General features: G+C 38.6%; 1 protein-coding gene across 16 annotated transcripts in view; it reads left to right on the forward strand.

The window, feature by feature from the left end:
• SH3KBP1 (SH3 domain containing kinase binding protein 1) overlaps positions 1–22432 on the forward strand; it is a 222895-nt gene that overhangs the window by 138726 nt on the left and 61737 nt on the right. For 15 of the 16 annotated variants that reach the window (XM_015302495.3, XM_015302501.3, XM_015302505.4 and 12 more), the window contains one exon: positions 4430–4626. In XM_015302495.3, coding sequence (XP_015157981.2) covers positions 4430–4626 — 197 coding nt within the window. Of the gene's footprint in view, positions 1–4429; positions 4627–13733; positions 13784–22432 lie in introns of those variants that run through there. The other variant, XM_015302547.4, reaches the window with a different exon arrangement.

Below are 22432 nucleotides of genomic sequence, written 5' to 3' on the forward strand. Positions count from 1 at the left end.
GTTTCATGCTATTAGTGAATTGGTGGGATGGCAAGCATGTTAGTATACTAACACCACGTTGCTGTTATATTCTTAGCTTCTCAGCCATCCAAATGCTGACAGAGAGTTGACAGCTTTCTAGAAAATTTGCTGTTTAGTCAGGCCTCTGGCTATTTTTTTTTTAAAGTAGCTTTTATCCGGTTCTGAAGTATGTGAAGTCCTGAGGAAACTGTCTTCTCAGTTCAGTTCTCCTGCAGAGCTGTTTGCAATAGTGGAGAAAAAGGCCATTGAAAGCTGAAGGAAAAAAAGAGTGTGTTGGAGAGACAACTTCAGACATCTCTTCCCTATGTAGGCATGGATAGAGAGGCCAGGACTGCTTTGCTTAGAGCAGGAAAAGAGGCTAGTAGGGTTACAGAAGAAATCATGGAATCATAGAATCATAGAATCGCAAGGTTGGAAAGGACCTACAGGATCATCTAGTCCAACCGTCCTCCCATTACCATTGCTACCACAAGCCACTAAACCGTATCTCATAGCTCCTCATTGAGATGCCTCTTGAACGCTGCCAGGGACGGCGACTCCACCACCTCCCTGGACAGCCATTCCAGTGCCTGACCACTCTTGGAGAGAAAAAGTTTTTCCTTATGTCTAATCTAAACCTCCTGTGGTACAACTTGTGGTCATTTCCTCGGGTCCTGTTTGTTGCCTGGGAGAAGAGGCCAAACCCCTCCTCATCACAGCCTCCCTTCAGGAAGTTGTAGAGAGCAATGAGGTCTCCCCTGAGCCTTCTCTTCTCCAGACTCAACAATCTCAACTCCCTCAACCTCTCTTCAGAAGACTTGTGCTCCAGACCCCTCACCAGTTTCGTTGCCCTTCTCTGGACACGTTCCAGGGCCTCAATGTCTTTCCTGTAGTGAGGAGCCCAAAACTGAACACAGTACACGAGATGTGGCCTCACCAGTGCTGAGTACAGGGGGAATGATTACCTCCCTGCTCATGCTGGCCACACTATTTCTAATGCAGTCCAGGATGGCATTGGCCCTCTTGACCACCTGGTCTGAGTAACCACTTCTACTAGTCGCAGATGAGAGACAGTCTTAGAGTCTCTTGAATTCCTTCTTTTTTAAATTATTATTATTATTTTTTTTAAGAGACTAGAAGGGAGCTGTATTGTGGAGTAAAAACAAATAGCCTTTAGAAGGCAAGAAAAAGCCTTGACTTCAATTTTGCTCCTCTCTCCAAATTGGAAGAATGGGATAACCTATCTCAGGAACCTTGAGAGGAATTAACATAAAGAGAGGATTCTGTCATCATGTCATTAAGAGTAAGAGCACATTCGACTATTTCCTGCATTGTTTCTTCATGTTACTGTGGAGGTTTGCTTTTTACCTAATATATTATCAATTTTTACTGCATATAGTCCTTCTTTGCTGTCACCTCTTCTTTCTCTCAGCCACAAAGTGATAAGAACAAGAACAGACTCATTCTTGGAAAAGCCAGGGCTTTTATTCTTCATTTATGTATTCATTTATTTATTTTAAGTCCATGGGGCTCCTCTATTTGTGTGAATCAAAAAGTAATATATGATGTCATTGTCCCAGTTCACGAGGAAGTATTATTTTAACTTTGAAGAGGTTGTGTAAGGGTGGTCTGTATCTGACCACTCAAACACTGTTTGGACAGATACCACTTCAAGTTCACTCTGTCCTCTTAAAGAATATATTATATCCTGTGTAACTTTTATTATCAGGACTGTATACGGAGACAAAGCTCATTGAGAATGAAATGACTCAAGGATTATCATCAATTATTATCACAGATGAGTGATGCTAAGAAAGTCTGTTGTAAGCCTGAGGTGAGGTTCCTGATACAAGGTGTGTTATCTCATCATAGAAGAATGGTAATAGAAGATGCCGTAATGAAAAACAAATGCTGAGCCATAAACAAAAGCCTAATTTTGTCTGAGTCCCTTTAGGTTTCTGATTTCTCTTTTATGCAGGCTTCAAAGAACTGAAAGTCCGTATGACACCTGTTGAGTAACTCCCATAATTACTTCAATATTTTATTTCCATCTGCTGGCCAACGTCTGGGTCTAGGTGTATGTCTTTTCCCAGAACTATGATGCAGAAAACCTATTTTCAATAATTTATTCTGAAGAAATGTTTTCCATTCAGGGAGCGACTAAGAGAGGTCATGTGTCCTATCAGTTAAAACCCATTTACTTGTGGAAGGAGGTCTCTGCCCTGCTGCTTTCGTCCATTGAAGAGTTTTACATTTTTTTAGTTAGGAGATCCTGGCAAGGATGAAAGAGAGAACCTTTGCCAGAGGATAGTTTTCCTATCCCACATTGAAGGTCTTTTGTTCAGCAGAGAAAGGATGATCACTGTGATTTTTTTGTTTGAAAGGATTACTCTCAGAAATATTATTCATTTTCCTGCTTCTGCCCAAGTGACAAGGATCAGAAATGAGACAAATGGTGACTTTGCCATGTTGCCTGAAGAAATTTATATTTATCAGGTTTAATTAGTGTAACCCTGCACTTCTGAGTACTTCTGCTCAGAATGTGGTGAAATGGCTCTGCTACAGTTCGGACCCCATCACTATGGCCATCACCGTGCAGAGCAGAATTGCAGTGAATGCTTGTTCTCTTTTTCATTTTTTTGTTGTTACCTTCGTGAGCCTGGAAGAGAGAATTGAACAGAATTTACCTTACTGATGGCATTTACTTTACTGATGGCTATTTAACTTCTATGATAAAACTGTGAAACGAGCTTTGAAGTGTTTGTCCAGACCTGTTGTGGGACAATTAAAAAGTTCAAGCAAAGAAATTGAGACTCCAGCATATTTGAGAAAAGAGGGCTGTATTATTATTATTACTATTAAGAATTATTTTAATTCCAATCCTGGGCAGTTTATGGAACAAATAACTTGTACAGTACTATCTAAATCAAACGTTATATATGTATGCATATTCAACAGGTAAATATAACAGCTATGCAAGAGGCCAGAGAGCCAAAGCATTTTGCTTATCTTTAGCCTTTTTGTTTGTTTCTAAATGCGAGCTTTCTCTGATTCTGCATTCATGTTTTGGGTATAGAAAATCTCAGAACAGAGCAATATATGATAATATATTAATGATAATATCACAATGATAATATTATTAGACTATATTAGCATTCTTGCTAAAATTCCTGTCCTAACACACAATTCTTGAATTCCTCTCCTTGCAGCACCATGCTGTTTAATCCAATTTTAACATGTGAGCTCCTTGCTTCCTTGATTGTGAATTTGTGCCTTTAGGCCTTAGGACTTGTTAAGGATTCAGTGCTTCATCAAAGGAGCATAAAGTAGACCTAGAAGAAGATTGCGTTTTACCAGCTCGTTATCTTCCTTAATAGTGAATTGCCAGGAATACAAGAAGTCTCCATGAAAGCAAGTTACTGCTCACCAGAAAGACAGAAGGTTCTTGAACAGAGACCAATGAAACCAAAAGCTGTGAGCCAAGCCCCAGAAAACCATTGTTATTACTAGGTTGAATTAGCAATTTAGTAGCATAAACTACTGTGTTTTTCCTGGAAACATATTGAAGTCAATCTGCAATGTAGGGAGGAAGGTTTAAGTGGGGACTGTTTCAATTGGAGGAAACTTCAGTGGGTCACTTCTGCTACCAGTTACTGCTTGACGTGACTCTGCACCATCCTGTAAAGGACTGAGACGTCACCATATTGGATCTATGGCCTCTGCTATTCAAACAGCGGAAATTTTCAGATAAGCATAGATAAATTTTCCTATTCACTGGGAGAAGTAATGCAAATCAGTACGTCGGTTTTGATTTATTATATTCCTAGAGGATTGTGTGCATGGGTGCTTTTCTTATGAGGCTGTCTGTGCTGCAGAAAGATTTAATGCTCAGCAGGGAACATATTATGCAGCTTATTTGATTGCAAATTTGTTTAAACAGCTCTCAGCTTTATATTTCCCTGTTAGGTAATGTGACTTTAGATACCAGTTGCATAATTGGCCTGATATGAGTAATACAGATTTAAGGTACAGTACTCCCGGTCTGACTGACTGTTGGTGTTAAGTGACCTTATAAAATAACGGCCCTAGAACTGATTTTAACTCTTTCATTTATTGAATTATCTTGCAAATAATCTGTGTATAAGGAAGAAGGATTACCTTGATACTCTAGGAATGACTGCCTTCATGAATGAACTTCTGATGCTGGAGTGTGCATGTTTTGTGAATTGGTATGAGCTCTAACTAGTACACCAATGTGACAAACTGAAGTGCTTTTAAAAACTCCAAAGTGAGCGCATGGCACAGAGAACTTCTCTACCAGTTTCTCATCATTTGTTTTCCTTTAGAGCTTGGTGGGAGGGCCCTGGTCACAATCCCTTTCGAAAACAGAGATCTTTGCACCTAATATTCATTCTTTTATCCCTCTTAGGTCTGAAAGATACTACAGGCTCTGAGAGTGATGGTGGTGACTCTGGCAGCACAAAATCAGAAGGAGCCAATGGAGGCACGACAATCCAACCCAAAAAGGTCAAGGGTGTTGGCTTTGGAGATATCTTCAAAGACAAACCTATAAAGCTACGACCAAGGTCAACAGAAGTTGAAAATGACTTTCTCCCAGTAGATAAGGTATGTATCATTTCTTAATTCTTCTCTTTGGTGTTGGTTTAAAGAAGCTTCCATCCTTAAATTCGAAATTCTATCATGGCAAGAACTGTGTGGTCATTACTCCTTAATCTTTCTGTGGACTACTTTCTGTTCTTTTTCTTTTGCCATACACCAGAAGGTGAATTCCAGTGACGTTAACTATTTGCGAGAACTGTTACTTTACTTAAAGATTTAGTCTTCTGTTTGTTGTTCTGTCTACTAAGAGTGCTTTTAAATATATATATATATGTGTATAGGTATTAGTTTAGACAACAAGATTGGAGAGGCTTGTGCTTTTTCAGATTTGCAACTACTTCACTGTAATAAAAAATAATTGCCAGTTGTTACATAAACTAAACAGGAAATACAGTCATTGTGTCATTGGCTTTCTAAAAAGGATATTCTGGAGAATAGATAAATACCTCAATTTAGAACCAGTTTGTTAATTTAAAAGGTGCTTTTAAGATCTCCTAATCTTTATTTAAGGGAGACAATAAAAGGGAAAATATATTTTTTAAGGTTTATTCTGTATGCCATAAAAAGGAAGTCCTGAGATTAACACTTGTTTTCATTTTCTGACAGATTGAAACAGGCCATCTTTATAGAGAGTGTTCTTTGTTCTCTAGCCTCCAAAACTATCACTGCATAAACCAGAAATAAAGAGAGAATAGAAATCAAAATGAGATGTTTCTAATAATTGGGAGAGGTGTTTTGTTTTTTTTTTCCCCAAAAATAAATGTATTTATCATTTCAAAGTATGTTCATTAGGGAAATAAAGCAGGAAAAGCACATTCTTTCCTAATGAAGTAACAATACAAACAACAACAAGAAAAATACTTAACAAATCCTTTCTTGAAGTGAACAACTGGATTGACATAAAGGTACTAATATCCTGAGAAGTGTTCAGAAGTATGGACAGCCTGGAATTCTGCTATGGGCATAGTTACGTGTTGCATTTTCTTAGGTTTCATGATGATTTTAAGAAGCTCCTAGGCAGTTGCTGTTGTTCCTTGATGCAGCAGCCTCTCACATTCTGCTCTGTGCTTGTTCATTTGCCTGTAGAACCAGATGCTTCAGTAATTACATCTTTTAGCCCTCAAAGCTTCTGGGTTTTAACCTAGATAATGTAAGTAACCTAGTTTATAGTACAGCTCCTATCCCCAGTTCCCCTCTAAGTTATAGTGGTACAGCAGAAAGAGAGGTCAAGCAGAAGCACGGTTGAAACTTCTGAAGTTATGCTACAAGATAACTGGTAAATATTTTACAGTGGACTGCAATTTGGATTCTATTTAGTGAAGAGCCTGGATAATCTAAGGGAAAAACCTAGATTGTATTTCCATTACTGACTTCTTCAAAGCCTGGCAGTTCTCTACTAACTTTGTGTTTCTAGGTGGACTTACTAATTCTTGCACAGGGCTGAGTTAATGCAAAGAAGCAAAAGCAGCTGAGCTATGTTTAAAAGGCACCTCATCAAAGAAGTCCACCTGGGACACAAGATAGCAGTAGGCTAGGCTTGGCGGTGCTCATAGAGTGCTAGCTAACGAGCCTTCTCCTGCCAGATTCAGGGAAAGAGGTGGAGAGGAGATGAGGTTAGCTCTGCACAGAGCCACCGTCGTGTCTTTTTTCAGTGTGTTTATTTGTGACCCTGGTGATCTCTGGTAGTTAAAGTGAGAATGGGCTTTATGGGCCCACACACAAACTCAGTAACAGATTTCTTTTTTTATTTCTTTTTTTTTTAACTCTTTTTGGGATATGTTTGTTTTCATAATTAGGTGTCTGCCTGAGATCTTGTTCATATAAGTCCCACATAAGGAAAATTCCTTTTTGTATATGATGCACTTGAAAGCAGATGGATTTCAGATTATACTTGGCTGTACTTAATCCTTTTCTCTGGACTCAGGACAAAAAGTTCTGCAGCTGCATATTTTAATACTTTTATTTTCTGTAGCATTCTATTTTAATAATGCGTGATGTGAGTTCTGTGTTCTTAATTTCCTTCTTGTAGCTATGTAAAGGAAATCTGCAGACAATCTCCTAAGATAAACACACTTAGCATTTACATGCTAATGGTATTTATAATTGGTATGCAACAGAAATATTCACTCATAAGGTGACTGTAGACGGAATTCAGGTGTTGCTCAAAATCTAATTCTCTCAAGTCAGATACAGGTAGAACAGAACTTTCAAATGATAAGGCTCTATTTATGCCACACAAATTATTTCTTGCGTCTGCACTACCACCTAGGTTGTAGTAATAGTAAATGTGAACTAATTAGAATAAATTACATGCCCCTTAAACTCTGGACTCCATTGTTTTAGTATGAAGTGCTCACAGGATACTTACAAAGTTCCCTTTGTTCACTGAAGGGAAATTGCTCTACTTTATTATAAGGAGAAATCTTACCTTTGTTTCTCCCAGGGCCAGATAAGCAGTGTAAGTCTAAAGGTTCATTGCCCAGCCAAAAGTTGAACCTAGAGCATTCAGAAAATTTCTAAATCTTTTCATCCTACCCATAGACATTCCTTCCTGTGTCCTAAAGTTGGCCTCACTAGTGGAAAATAATATCTTCCTCTTTGTAAGTACAATTGGTTATTCATATTCAAGTATGTAGATAAGTAAAAGAAAGATGTTCCTGTTGTTGCTTTTTTTTCCTGGATAGGGTCGGGTTGGTTAACCTTTGAACTGTTAGTTCAGGACTAACTGAGTCCTGACTGTTGAGAGGCTTGAGAACTGTTGTCTTTGCCTACTCACAGCACCAACGCCTGATTCACTGACAAAATATTAGATTCTAACTGTAAAGTATTAACTTCCCTAAATACTTTTCTTCTGGCTGCAAGAAATTCCTCCCTTGTCATTGCAGTGTTTTTTGCTATTTAATGATAGCCGAGAGAGAGAATCCCACCTTGTTTGTAGTACCAAGAAAGGTCATATTTGGCACAAGAGCTCTGCATATGGGGGTCAAAAGTGTTGTGATTTACAATGGAGAGTTTTGAATGTAATTTTTAAAGGGATTTTTGTCCTGGTCTGTATCTTGCTCATTTGCAAGAAGTAGCCTCAGTTTTCCAATAACTTGTAATCTTTAGAAGAGTTGGAAACGATGCTTTTCTCAATTTCTTCATTTTTTCAAAATTTCTGAAGTTTGAAGATCTTCACATTCTTTGTAGTGGTTCTTATTATTTTTGATGAAACATTTCACATATGTCTGTAGTGACACTCTAACCTTTTTGAATTAAAATATTTCCTAACAACTGTTGAATTTTTTAAGTATCAGGAAATTATAGTAAGGATTATACAGTGTGGGATTATTTATAACAAGGTAATTCCTGTGGAAGATGTCAGTTCCATTTACAGAAGAACGGACTTGGTCTCATTTTGTTGGCATTATTACATTCTGTTCTGTCATGTTTTTCTATGTTATGAACCATAAGTTTAGATCATATTTCACACCAGGGTGATATGAATTATTGTTGTGTTAAGTTGAGAAGGCTTTTACACAAATATTGGCAGGAGTATGAGGACAGAAAGGATTGCTGCCAGCAGAGCAGGAAGAGATTCCATTACGTCCTGCTGTAAATCATCACTCAGGCTGTTGTGCTCCAAGTGTTAGCCCAGTGCTAACAATATAGAACAGAGTGACCCTTGTCTTTTAGGGTCGTCAGTAAACTCTCTCTAAGGACAAAATTTAGGAACCGTGTGGAAGCCCATTGATTTTATTGGTGTGCAGAATTCATTGTTTAGCTGTTCTTTGTTCTAAAAATCACAAAAACATGTTATCGTAGGGAAATTAATGATGCAGTTGTGGTAGTTTAACATGAGCCATCAAAGCAGTTCTTCTGTGTTTTAACAGAATCAAACACTTCTGCTTTGTAGGTTTCTCTTCTATTTGCATTGATGAATCAGCCACTGTCTGTATTTGTTTTCCAGTCAAAGTAGAATCAGATTCCTGGGGCTTGGCTCTGTCAAATTCCCATTAATGATAGGTGTAGGTGAGTTAATTGACTGTGCTACGTATGACTGAAACTGCAGTTTGCTGACCTGAATTTCTGAAAGAAGCACAGTGTGTTTATAGGCATGTTGTGTCTCCTTAGAAAAGGTAGTGTAATATTACACTACATTAAAGTTAAAACTTCAAAGTTTTATAGACAAATAAAAATTCCCATTTCCTCTTTCCGCTTGTGCAACTCCAAGACATTTATACAAGTGTTTGTTTACTTATTTTTTTCTTTATTTCATAGTAGATTGTCTAAAACTTGTGTTTCTAGGTCGCACTTTCTTCCAATATGTTCTATATATGCTACCATTGTTCCATTAAGTTATCACATTTTCCTCTCCTGTGTCTAAAAATAAATCTCTAGAAGCATAGGAAAATTAATTCAACCAATACATTGCTTTGTTAACTATATCAGGTGGGTTAGTGAGCTGAAATCTCAGCTGAAAGAACTAGAGGCCAAAATAGGTGAATATAAATTAAGAAGTCTTTTTTATCTTTCTCTGAAAACTGTCCTTGCTTCTGAAGAGACTACTGAGAGAATCTCTTACATTTTCCATTTGAGATATATTCATGTCGTATTCATACTGCCTTTTCTTTGGTTTAGATCTCCATAGTGAGCTAGCACTGGTGAATTTGAGCAGAGCTGGATTTCATTAGCAGTGTTCATTGAGGTCACATTAGTCACTGCCAGAACTGAATGTAAGTTATATCCAACCAGCAAACCGGGCAATATTGCAGCCACCATCATGGTGTAATATAAAGGGGAGGCTATCATGGCTCTAGATCCAGCAACTAGTTAGCTGCTCATTAGGAATCCTTCTCACTGCACGGCACTACCTAGCAATTTTTATTTCTGCATGTATTTAGTGTACTGAGGAGAGGGGAAATGGAGAAGAAATAATGAAAGTAGACACAACAGCTAGAAGGGCTAGGAACTGATGCCAATTATTGAATCTACCTGTCCTCTGTGATAATACAAAGTTGTAAATTCAGGGTGCCTATAAGACATGGGTTTCTATTTTGAGGCCATGACCTGGGGACTCAGAGTCTGTGATGGTGAATTTTTTTTGGACACATCTTTTCCACACCTGTTATGCCAATTCCTGCCTTGTTGCTTGTACAAAACATTTCCACCTTTAACTTTCAGTTGTCAATTAAAAACGAGAGGTTTGAGAGATGCAGGTTGGAGGCCTTGCTCGGCCTATGTTGTGCCTGATGTCAGGGGTACAGGGCCTGTGCCTGCTGCATGCGCCGGTCACAAAGATGTGGAAGCCACTGGTCAAAATCTTGAGATAATTAAAAAATGAATGTGAGTGATGGCACCATGCTGAATACGAACACTAGTAAAAACGCCTGCTGAGGCAGGGAGCATGCAGTGCGAATATCAAGTGTGTGAAGCAGTTTGCACTTGAAAGCACAGGATTCTGGCGTTCGCTTATTCGGAAACAGCCATCGGAGGTGGCAGCGGTCACAGCGAGCATCAGCAACATGTCAGGCTGTGTGTAGGAACAGGGGAAGCATTCAGCTGTTTGAGCAGTGTTTGTGTTCAGCTTTGAAGTTGCTGTCTGTGTAGCTTGGCACCCCTGCCCTAACCACTTAGTTCAGTGATGTCTTGTGAGCCACGAGGCAAGAAGGCCCAGGCCTCTCTGGCAGCTGTCCCGAGAGCTCGGCTGCCCACAGCCAGGCCTTGTTCCTCCACCAGCAGTGTGACCCTCATTCTGAGAACTTGTGTGGAAGCACGATTTATGTTTATTTCATTATGCAGAAATAGCACATGGTTGCAAATGACAAACGATGTTTGTGGAGCACTGCGGATGGTATACGTAAATTCTCTGGAATATCGTTAGCCTTTCAGGAGTAAACAATTCACAGCGATAAGAAGGAAGGATAGGTCGCCAGTTCTTGGGAGGCTGACTATGACAGTACTTGGTACAAGGGAATGGAAAAGGAAATGGAAAATTGTGAAAAGAGAAGAACCAGTCTGATAACCTGGCTGGCAGTGAGTCTTTGCTGAGTCACCAAACTATCATACTTGAGTGAATAGTGTCTCCTGGCCTTCTGTACATACATGTCTGGTATTTCTGGGCTAGCTTTGCTTTCGTGCTTTCTCACGTTGGTTTGGAGAATGTTCAGACTGCTCAACAGAGTTACCAGATACTGGTGGCAGAGTTCAGCTTTCCCACCAATCTGCAACAGCAGTTTTTGGCAGAGGAAGTTAGCTACGCAGTATTTTGTGCTTCTTGTGACTTTTTAAAGAATTTGTTTTAAATAAAGCATCTGCTGGACCCTAGATAAATGCAAGATAGCTGTTGTCTGTACCACAAAACCTCAGTGGCCTTTAGTCAGAAAGGATTTGTTCATATGTAATGATTACATCCAACATATGCATGAAAACTGTTTTCGACTTATGGTCTAACTTGAGCTACTTGAGCAGCAGCTAAAAATAGAAGCAGAGTAGTATAAAAGTCTTGCCAGTACTGGAAGTTGCTCCTAAAATTGACATGGAGATTCTGTTCTGTTCTCCCAGGGAGAGTTCTGGGCTTCTGCCAGAGGGAGCTCCCTTAGAGGCGCTGGTAGGCAGCACTCCTGATTTTTCAGGAATGGTTTTGATTAGGAGATGTTAGGATTCTCTGGGAAAACAGGATGCATAGGTTTAAGCTGCTGCAATTCTATTTTGTAATAGGGACAGAGTAAAAGTACATGCATTCTACATTGCTGTGAACACAGTTGTGTGTTGATGACCAGCGGTTTCCTAAATCACAGGAAAGGTCTCATTTTTCACTAAATCCTCCCACTCCCAAGCTTTATACTCCCACAAGCATTTCAAAAGAAGAATCATAAAAAAAGAATTGCTCCAAAAACCAACAAAACCCCTGTGATTTAATAGTTTAACACAAAACTGGTTTGCTGAGGTCCAGAGATATTTGGTGGAGACAAAGTCTGAATTTCAACCTCAGTACAGAGAAAATGCTTTAGAAAGCAGTGGTACTGACATTCAGCTGTTGGGCTTCAGTTTATATATTGAACTGTCTAATAAGAACACTAAGATCTACTCAAGTAAAATCTAACTGACACAAATTGGTACAAAATATTTCAATGTGTCTAATCAAGACTTTAGGAATAAATAATTTTATAAACAGTGTCGTATTTCTAGGTAAAATGAAGTTGTTTTCTTGCTTTGCTTGGGTTGTGTCAGATAAAGTAACTTTGATTTTTAATTGCTGCTTGTGAGTAGTTAAGTGTTTTAATTTGACGTTTAATCTTATTAGCACTCGTGTACTTTACAAGTTAAAGAACAAATACTGCAGGAAAAAAAAAAAAAGAAATAGCCAATCAGAATTTGGAAATTACCTAAATGACATTCACGTTTGCTGAGGTATTGAAAACATTTATGAATGTGTACCAGATTGTCTATAAGCCATGACATTACTGCAAGTAAAATATATACACTCATCTTTGGCTATCTACTTAGACCCATTAGTTTGTGGATTTTTGCTTGAATGGTTTCCTTTTTTAATTTTCACTAATCAAGGATTATTTATATTTACTTACGTTTGATAAATATATATACATGCACAAATATATATCTTAAAAATGTATTACAGATTATTCTTCTCTCTAAACATAAATACCTTTTTTTGTGTGTGTTTTCTTGAACTGATAATGATGTATTGTAATACAACTTTAATTTGTAATTGGAAAACATAACTTCAGGAGGTGTTTGGCTGGCTCATGAGGCATTCAGACTTTTCTCTGAGTCATTTCTGAACCTGTTTTGCAGCACAGTGCTGGCACATAGGGTGTATTGCAAGAGATGTTGCCTTTCCTGTGACCAATCATCTTGGTCTTCTCCTATCTTTAGAATATCCTGCCATTTTTTTTTCCAGAGATGTGTATTTGCAGTGGTAGTTCTACCCAGATAATTTTAATTTGCTTTCAGTTTAATCCAAGCCTCTCAACCAGGTTAGGACTAAATGCATATAACACATCCTCAGAGGATGTCTTGATTTTTTTGTTTGTTTGTTTTGTTTTGAAAGACATCTTGTAGAGCAAGTTGTATATCCAGCCCCAGTTCTAATATTTCACTATAGTAACAGATTATACTATATATATCCCAGCTCTACAAATTACACTTTTTTCTTGTTCTTTTTTGTGGGCACCACACTGAACAATTTAATGGCCTCCTCTTTAGAATCTACATACTGTCAAAGTTTATCATGTCCTTCCTTATGCCGTTTCTCAAAACCAAGGAACCATCTTCTTGGTTTATCTATTCAGTGTATGAGTGCAGTGGCTTTTTCCTTGTCCCAGAGTTGTTTTGGCGCTCCCATGATACTGTCTTTTTAGAGAATGGGTGTGTGTTTAGGGAATGTGTGAAGCATACGTATGTTTGCACATTGCAGACGTGCCCATTTATAAATGCGTCAACATTTTTTCTGAAGATTGCTGAATGGTTTTTAAGGTAAAATGGTAGCATGAGCGTGTAGTATGTTGTGGCTCACTTAAATATAAATATTTAATTTCCTCTGAATTATCTGAGCAGCTCATGATGTGGTTGGTATCCTCCCCTGCCCTTTTACGTGCATTTTAAGTTTGAACGCTTGTCAGGAGGAAGTATTAAGGATTGAAAAGACTTTCATGGAATGGAGCATAATCGTAATGATGTTTCAGTTTCTTGATCATCTTCCTTTAAAACACAATGCCTGTCAGAAAAGCATAAATAAGATGAAGTTTCAACCTTTCTTCCCCGCTCCCCCGCACCCGAATATAGAGAAACACATAGATTCACCATTTGTCAGAAGCTCGTTTTCCTGTAGTTACTTGCAAGACTTATTTTCTGGACTGTTCACAAAAAGTCCATACATCCTCTTTTCACATTACCTTTCCCAGCTATCAATCTCATGAAGCCAGGAGAGGAAACTTCTAAACTCAAGTGTGAGCAGAGGTAGGAAAAGCTCCAGATTTCCTGTGAAATAAACAAGTGGAACCTTTGTTTCGCTGGGATGGCTCGAAGAGTGAGTCAGTGCTAGGGCTGGGCTCCCACCCTTGCTGGGCTGAGCTCATGCAAGGAAGGGGCAGGACTCCAGTGCTCTTCTTGGACACTCTGAGCTGCTGAAAGGCAGCTGGGCTTCACAATGGGAGAGGAGGTATTTCTTTTACAATTAGTTGGGTTGTTTTTTTTTCTGTCACTATTTAAAACTCTTTTGTAATAGATATATTCTGAAAGCGCAGAATTTGACTCCATTGTTGTTCTGCACAGTTTGTAGATGCTGATGTTGAGTAGGTAAAAAGAAAAGAAAGAAAAAGAGTACTGGGGATCCTGAAGTCCATTTCTGTTACAGAGGAAGGTATTCAAATAGGGGGTTACTTCTGTGTGAAAATGAATTCTGTCCTGGCTCTGTTTAGCTTAAGTTTTTTTTTTCCTTTTGGACTGTTTGGCTGTTAAGCTTGCACAGATGTTTTGGTTTTTTAATTTCTATACGATTTGGCTTCAGTTTTCTTACTCTAAAGAATAATCTAACTTTGCAATTAAGCAAGAATAGATACACAGTCTTTAGGATATGTTGTTCTTTCAAATATTTACTTACTAAACAAAAACTATCCCCCCTCCTTCCTTTTTCCTTTCCTTCCCCAGTGTTCTAATAAAACCCCTTCTTTTGGGGAGAAGAAAAGAGGAGGAGCTTTACTAATTCCTCTTCTGTGTGAGATGACACTTGGGGTCTTTTGTATGAATGAGGAAAACTGATACAAATTATTCTGAAGCAAATCTTACTGGGATAATAAAATCTAAATTGAAATTATCCGTTCCTTCAAGGAAAACTGGAGTCAACTGATGTTTGTAAAATCTTATAGAAAGCTGAAAGAAGAGATACCAAGTAAACTGCCCAATTATTTGCAGATACTCTGGGAACTCTTGGTAGAAACATTCTCTTTGTTTAACAACTCAGGTCAGTAAAGAGTATGCAGGAATGAAGCTACAGTTTTTCTGAGTCGCTTCTCTTACAGTGTTCCGTGTGTCTTTCTTTCTTTTCCTTTAAGAAAAGAAAAAGGTGAGGGATGAAAAGAGGAGTGTTAAAGAATCACAGAGCAGTCAGACACTCTGGGGGACTGAAAGTCTGCAGGCCAATTTCTAAATTGCCTTTTTGTCTTCTATTTTGCATGTTTCTATACTAAGTCAGTGACATTTGATCTCTATAAAATAGTTCTTAAATACTATGAATACATTATTCATAATATTATTCATTATTGAGCTTGTATTATTAAAGTGAGTTGACTAAGTACTTCCTAGAAACTTCTCAGTAAAACTCAGGGTGGGGGTGATTGGACTCAGCTCCTGGGGGGAAGTCCCCAGGCAGCACTGCCTTGTAGTCAAGAGCAGTACACTGCTGCCTGGGTTCTGCTGGCTGCTGGGCCATTTGCCATTCACTGGCCACCCAAAGAGCAGGAGACCTCCAAGCATCCAGCCAACAGCTTTTTTAGAAGCAGTCTCTGTACCTAAAGCACTTGCTGAGGAGAAAAGCTAAAACGCATGATATTAGTCATTTTCCATTTGTGTTTCAAGTTCTTGAGCTATATTCAAAGGAAAATAGTTGAAATTCCAGTCTGTTGAAAGAGAACTGAATGGTGATGCTCATGCATTTTGCTTTGTCACTTGGTTCTCTGTATTTTTCTCTGCAAGAACTAAAATAATGCTATGTCCCTGCTTAGCCTGGGTAATTCTTGCAGTTGCAGTTGATAGAAGGTTGGAAATAGAAAGAAGGAAAGAAAGGAAAAATAAGCTAAAAAGAACTGTATTGTCAAAATGGGAGAGATATTTGCATGATATGTGCGATGTTTTGTTCTTTTTTTAATTGAATTCGAAAAATATGATTGAACAGCTGCTCGTCAGTTTGGTGTCAGTGTTGTAACCTTCACAAAAGAGCAAAGTCATATTGTTGCTGCTTTTAAAGGAAAGATGCGAAAGAAGAGCCATTCACTGATTTTTGTTTCCTTAGACCTTTTTATTAAGAAATGCAGGTAGCTCAGCTGCCTCCCTTATTGCTGCAAGAGGAATTGTACATCTACGTAGCAGTTGTAAGCTTCATTAATTTTTGTAAAAGAGAAAGTTTCATAACAGCCGTTTCTGTGCTGATGGTACAGTCTGGATCGTGCTGGTTATCAGCTGCAATCTAGACAGGCATGGTCCTCCTGGGAGAGTGCGAAGGGATTTCATTCACTAAGTGCAGCCTGACTGCAGGATTCTTCCCAGTGGAGACAGAAATTAATTGCAATTTGCAACCTGCAAATGGTAGAATTCCTGACAAGGGGTGCCAGGGGACATTTTACATTTGCATGAACCACAGTTAGTAAAAGGGAAATATGAAAAATAAATAAAGCACCGAAGAAAAAAGACTCATCTACTGGAAAAAATAAAATAAAATAAAATACTTGCTTTCCTTGCAAAAGCACCTACTACCATCCAAATCTGTGGCTTGAGGAGGAAAGAAAAGGAGCTTGTCCAGACTTCTCAATTCCATGTGCATGCTTTCAGTACTTTGGGATGAGGCAGTTGGGAGCATACTGTGTGGCTTTTGTTGCAATTGTGCTTTATTTTATTCATTTAATTTTATTTCCCAAAGTGTTTTTACTCCTTAGTGATTCTAATATGTCTTGCTCCATTTGTTTCAGCAGCATCTACTTAATCTAAGCTCTTCCATTGGCTTTCTCAATATTAGCCTTTTTGGAAGTCTGATTTTGAGTTCATTAGCTGTTTGCAGCATCAAATGTCAGAAGTCCAAATTTAAAAGAAATAGGAATCTTACAACGTGGGTGGGTTAAGATATATAAGTTTCTCTCCTGTCAGCTGAAACATATGAGGAGGAAACAGCCTATCTGTTCCCTTCCTTGTCCGTAATTTAATATTTATCAAGATACCAAGTTATTAAAGCTTTGGAGCTGGTAGAATGGGTACACAATGGAGAGTAATGATGGAAAAAACAAAATGTACACTGTTGTGCTCTCCGAGCTACTCAGAGTTTGTATGAAAATGACAGTGTGAGTTCCTTCCAACTGGAGATATTCTATGATTCTATGATTCCACTGTTTGTATTCATTGAAGCTTTTGTTCCTACGCCTCATTTTTATCCAAGAAGTTAAAACAAAAATTTTGCATCTCATATTTTACCTACTTATTTGTTTGAATATTATTTGACATAGCACGTGTTTCTCCAGGGACTTGCATGAGGCTGATGAAGATAGTCTTCATCTGTGTTTTATGGACTGCTGGTGGTCTGCTAAACACCTGCTAGTTTTAGTGCGTGGATAGCTGGATGGGACATTTGGCTCAGGTCATTTTTAATGGAGTTCAACAGCTGGAAACGAAAACTACAGTAATTTTCCATTTAAGCAGTTCTGAAATTGCTGAAGAGTTGTTTTGTATTTGCAAATGGGAAGTTAGGAATCTGTGAAACAGTCCCTCTAATTAGATGTCTTGCACACTGTGAAGATTTGAGACTCTCCAGAAATATAAATTACATGAATGTGAAGGACATAAACAGTTACAGCTCAGCATAAACATCAGTATCATCACTGAGGGAGTAGTGTGATTCCATACAGTGAAATACTGCACATATTGTGTCTCTGAAGGCGCCCTAAGTCTATAGCACTTTATCAGAGTAAAATCGGAGGCATTTAAAGCCTTGTCAGGATTACCTGACAGAGCCTGATTCATTCAGCAGGTAGGCGACTTGTAGTATATGCTTCTCTGACTGTGTTGTAATGTACTTCATTCACCTTACAGGTCACAAAAAGATTGGGATGTCTAAAGAAAATATGCGATTCTGTATTACTGTGTCGTAGATTTCTCTTTTTCATTACAGTAGCTGTTACGTTTGGTTTTATAATCTTTTAGATTTATAGGAGGTTTCTGGACTGTGGGACCTACAGAAGGGGGACCAGGGAACCAGGTTTTTATATGCCCAAAATCACTTTTTAGCTCTGTAATTTCTCAATTGAAAGTGTTCGTACTGGCCTACAAATCAGTGGATTTAAATTAATTAAGAGTCGCTGCTTTGTAATTTTTAAGAGTTTTCTAATTATTTGTTCAATATATCTTTGTTTTCCCTATGGGCTGGTTTTGTCTTTGACTGGAAAAGTTAGTTTGAAAATGTTTGGGGGAACAGAAGAACTGGTGTAAGCCTTTGAAGTTTCACTTGTGTTATCACTTTGTTTTTATGTCACCTTGCTTTATTTAGATTTACTTCCTGAAGTGTACCACATTCAATATTCCATTTCCATATGTTCAAAGAATGAGGTTTCCAGGATATTAAAAGATCTCGAGACGTTTATAATTCAGATCATTCCTAGGCTCATATTGTACCTCCAAACAGTTCAATATTGGCAAGCCTGGGGAAATGTACGAGATCAGGGTAAACTTAGAGAGCTTTTGTGGTAAGTGTTCACAGCCTCCAGTGATTTTTAACCTTGTGTTTTATAACCTTAATGGTTTTTTTTTTTTTTTCCTCTTCAGATCTACTCATACATTCATTTCACATAAATTTTTGGTCTCTGTAACTTGCTGCAAAAGAGCTCCACTCAGCTTGCTCACCTGATGTGGGAAGGAGTGCCTCCCTTTGTTTTGAGTGTCATACCTGCTAATTTCATCTGATAACCCTTTATTTCTATTACTGGAAGAGATAATGAGTGAATCCTCCATAACCACCTTCTCAACACCCTCCCTGATTTTAATAGACCTTTCCTAATCACCCATATTTATCGTCACGGGTAGGATTAGGGATCTGTTCCATACGTTTAATTATTCCTTGCTTTCTGTGTTTTCCAGTTTCTTTAGGGACCGAGGTGAGTTATGTGTATGCGGGAAGGAGATGAGAACTGCACACTGCGGTGTTGTATGGATTTATACAGTGTTTTGATGGCAGACATAATTTCTGGTTTTCCCCTTTTCTGCATCATCTGTGAACGTGGGGAAAGGAAAGGCCTTGATCCAGATCCCTGAGGGATTGCACTTGTATCTGTGGTGAAATCTTGCCTTCTGTTTCCTGTCTTTTAAGCATTTACATATCCAAGTTAATACTTTAAAAATATAATAAATAAATAAGGATGAATAGTAAACTCTTTTAAATCTACATTTCAGTTTTGGTTTTTAGTCTGCAGTTAGGTCACAGCTTAAATCTTCTTCAGGGGACAGGAACAATAACCTTTTTATTTGCACGTTTTAATGAAAACTTCTGTGAATTCCTGTGAAATCCCTGAATTTTGAGATTTCCAAATTTTTGAATAGCTAAGGTAAGTTATCATTGCAATTAGAAATAATCACAACTAGTTTATTTAGTGGATGAAATTTAATTAAAACGAGATAAAAATATTAACACCAAGTAAAATTGCAGCACCTGGTGCTTGGACCTAAAAACAAGCAAATAACAACAACAATAAAACACCTCAGTAATTTAAGAAGGGCAGGAAACTTCTTGAGGGAGTCCAGTGAAGGGCCACAGAGATGGTGATGAGGGGCCTGGAATATCTTCTGTGTGAGGAAAGGCTGAGAGACCTGGGGCTGTTCAGCATGGGGAAGAGAAGGCTGGCAGGAGGTATCATAACATAGAATCATAGAATCACCAAGGCTGGAAAAGACCCACAGGATCGCCCAGTCCAACCATTTGCCCTTCACCAATGGTTCCCGCTAAACCATGTCCCTCAACACAACATCCAAACGCTCTTTGAACACCACCAGGGTCGGTGACTCCACCACCTCCCTGGGCAGCCCATTCCAGTGCCTGACCACTCTTTCAGAGAAGTTTGTAAATATCTAAAGGGTGGTTCAGAGAAGTTTGTAAATATCTAAAGAGTGGGAGTCAAGTGGATGGGGCCAGGCTCTTTTTAGTGGTGCCTAATGACAGGACAAAGGGGCAGCGGGCACGAACTGAAACACAGGAAATTCCATATGGACATGAGGAGAAAATTCTTTACTTTGAGGGTAACAGAGCCCTGGAACAGATGGCCCAGAGTGATTGAGAAGTCTCCTCTAGAGATAATCAAAACCTTCCCAGATGCTTTCCTGTGTAACCTACTGTAGGGAACCTGCTTTAGCAGGGCGTTGGACTGGGTGATCTCCAGAGGTCCCTTCCAGCCCCTGTGATTCTTTCCAGAACCACTGGAATCATTTTCTGTCTATCCCAGTAATTGATTTTATAGGCCTTCTTTGTATAGCATTTCTAAATACTTTCCAACCCGTTTAAGTAAAGCACTGTTAACTTATTTCATTAAATATTTCAGAAGTTAGTTATTTTGAAAAATCTAATAGTTTTTAATCAAAGCAAATGTGACCATTCTTGAAGTATTTACAACTTTTTGTTCTCGTTTTCTTCCTTCCCCATGATGTAGTTTATGCAGTTTAGCTGATGAGAAGAGGCAGTTTTGCTTCTTTTTTTAGCTGTAAAAAAAAATATGCCAGAAGAATAGGCGTCTGAGAGCAATCAGATAACAAACCCCAGTAAAATCATGTTTTGTTTTAAAATTTCCCTTATTTGGACACCTTCGTGCTGTTTCCTTCAGTTTGTTTACTTTCCTGCTTACTTGTCTGCTCAGATTCCAGCGTCCTGACTGTCAGTGCATCCCGGATACAGCAATTGTAAGATGTTGTCACACTCACTACTCTATTTCTAGGGCACCGAGTGAACTGAGTGTGGTATAATGTAATCATAGCCTGTTTACCATCCTGTGGAATGAGAATTAGGGCGTAGTAGTAAAATTTAGACTAAGATGCTAATTTAGTCCCCCTTTTTTTGTTGTTCTTTTGCATTCAAGAAATAATGTTTGTAATTGGGGAAAACCTATCAATTTCTGTGTGAACACTAGAAAACGTTTTCTCCACATACCTTGAGGTTTTTTTGTTGTTGTTGTTGGTTTTTTTTTTTTTTTTGCATATGCAACCTGATTTCAAAAGCCTGTTACATTTGAGCAGGATACAGTTGTTCATCAGTGTTCCTTTTCTCTAAAGCGGTGCTGGAGCAGTAGCCAGTTCCAAGAAGAGACCGATGAGCAGTTACAGGACCCCAAATCACTGTTGATTGCTGACTAAAAACAGCTTGCCCACTTTGTTGGGACTTATTAGCTGTGTCAGGAGTCACGCTGCTGGCTGAAATTACATTGATTTGTAAGGAGATCCAGTGGGATGAAGTCTTTGCTTTTGTTTCTTTGGTAAGACCAAGATGTTACTTGGAGGGACATTTTTATTATGAGTTTTGTTGATTTTCACCAGGCAGAGAAGTGTTAAGGTACCAGTTCACATACCTGTCACAGCACCTAAATACAAGGTTTTATAACTTTTCACAGGTAAAACTTTTCATAGGATTTATTTCTTTACAAAGATGCACTTGAGGTGTGTAGGTAGCTGTCATTCAGGAGCTGTTCATCCAAGTCCAAAAGTGTTCTAGTATAGACATCAGTTGAAAGAAATGCACTTTTACTTTCTGGAATATGAGTTAAATGTGAAAATGAGTTATTTTCAGATTGTTCAATGTATGGTAAAATAGCCTATATGCAAAGAAACTATAATATGAAATTTAAACATACTGTAATTGCTTTGTTGTCTGTATTCTGTTTAATCTTTGCCAATCATCCTGCTGGTAAACTGTGGATGTATATCACATCTGATCCTGTGGTTACAGTACCCATTCTTTATGGAAGTATCACCTAGTATGTAGAGCCATGTATTTGAACAGCATTCATATTTCAACTTTTGATTGATGTAGAAGCCAGCACTGTTGCAGCCTTTCCTTGGTTTACCTTGAGTATGGTCCTTTGGAGTTACTGAAACACACTGAGATGCTTTCCATACTTTCCTGTTGAGTTTGAGCTGGTATAAATGAGCACTGCTGTTGGTTTTCACCTTACCCCTATGTCCACTAATTTCCATGCCTCAGTTCTATACCAGTAGTTTGTGCAGCTGTTGAGGGAAGCAGATAAGTTGCAAACTTTTACTCTTTCTTTCCATCTACAGTACATTTTAACATAGGTTAGTTCTCTCATCTCCCACTGCAGAGGAGCTAATACCACTACAGAGAGAGGAGGTGACAGGAGTTGGTAATTGAAGGTGGCTCCTGTGCACTTGGCCACTTTGGATGGGTAGCCTTAGGCAACGCTGGGGCTGCTCCCTCTCTTGCTTGCAGCAGTTATGAGACATGCTGCATCCTGCCTCTCTACTCAAGCTCAGAGCATAATCTTAGAGCAGAAGAATAAAAGCTGTTTTGCTTGCCTCTCCTTGTGACAGTGTGTTTGTAATTGGAGACTCAGTGAGCACTTGTTTCCTGCCTCGTTCATTCACCTAACCTAGTTTTAAGGAAATTACCGTGTTGTGGTTGGAATTTCCTCATAAATGATGCCAACAGACATTCGTGCGACTTGGGCTGCTGGAGCTCTCCATATTAGCTGTGCATGCATTGAGCAGACTGTATCTATCCAGCTGATATTAAAAATATTACTAATTATAGTTTACAAGCATGTGGATGGTATTTATACCAAAGCATAGATGAGTAGAAAGTTGGCAGGAGGAAGAAGCTATTTAGACAGCGAAGTCAGTCAGATGTGCAAGCAGGTGCTTATTCACACTGTCCCTAAAGAATTTTTATTTTCTCTATAAAGGCTTCTTAAAATTCCCATTACCCTTTTTGAAGTGTTGTGTGGTGACCTTTTAGGAAAACACTTAACTCTGTCCTTTTGGGAAACGCTGGGATGGTAAATACTTGATCATACTGTCACAGAAAGTATTTCATGTGGAGCTGAAGGTTGGTGTCTTGGGG

The sequence above is a fragment of the Gallus gallus genome, chromosome 1 (assembly GCF_016699485.2).
Source record: "Gallus gallus isolate bGalGal1 chromosome 1, bGalGal1.mat.broiler.GRCg7b, whole genome shotgun sequence".
In the NCBI taxonomy this organism is placed as follows: Eukaryota; Metazoa; Chordata; class Aves; order Galliformes; family Phasianidae; genus Gallus; species Gallus gallus.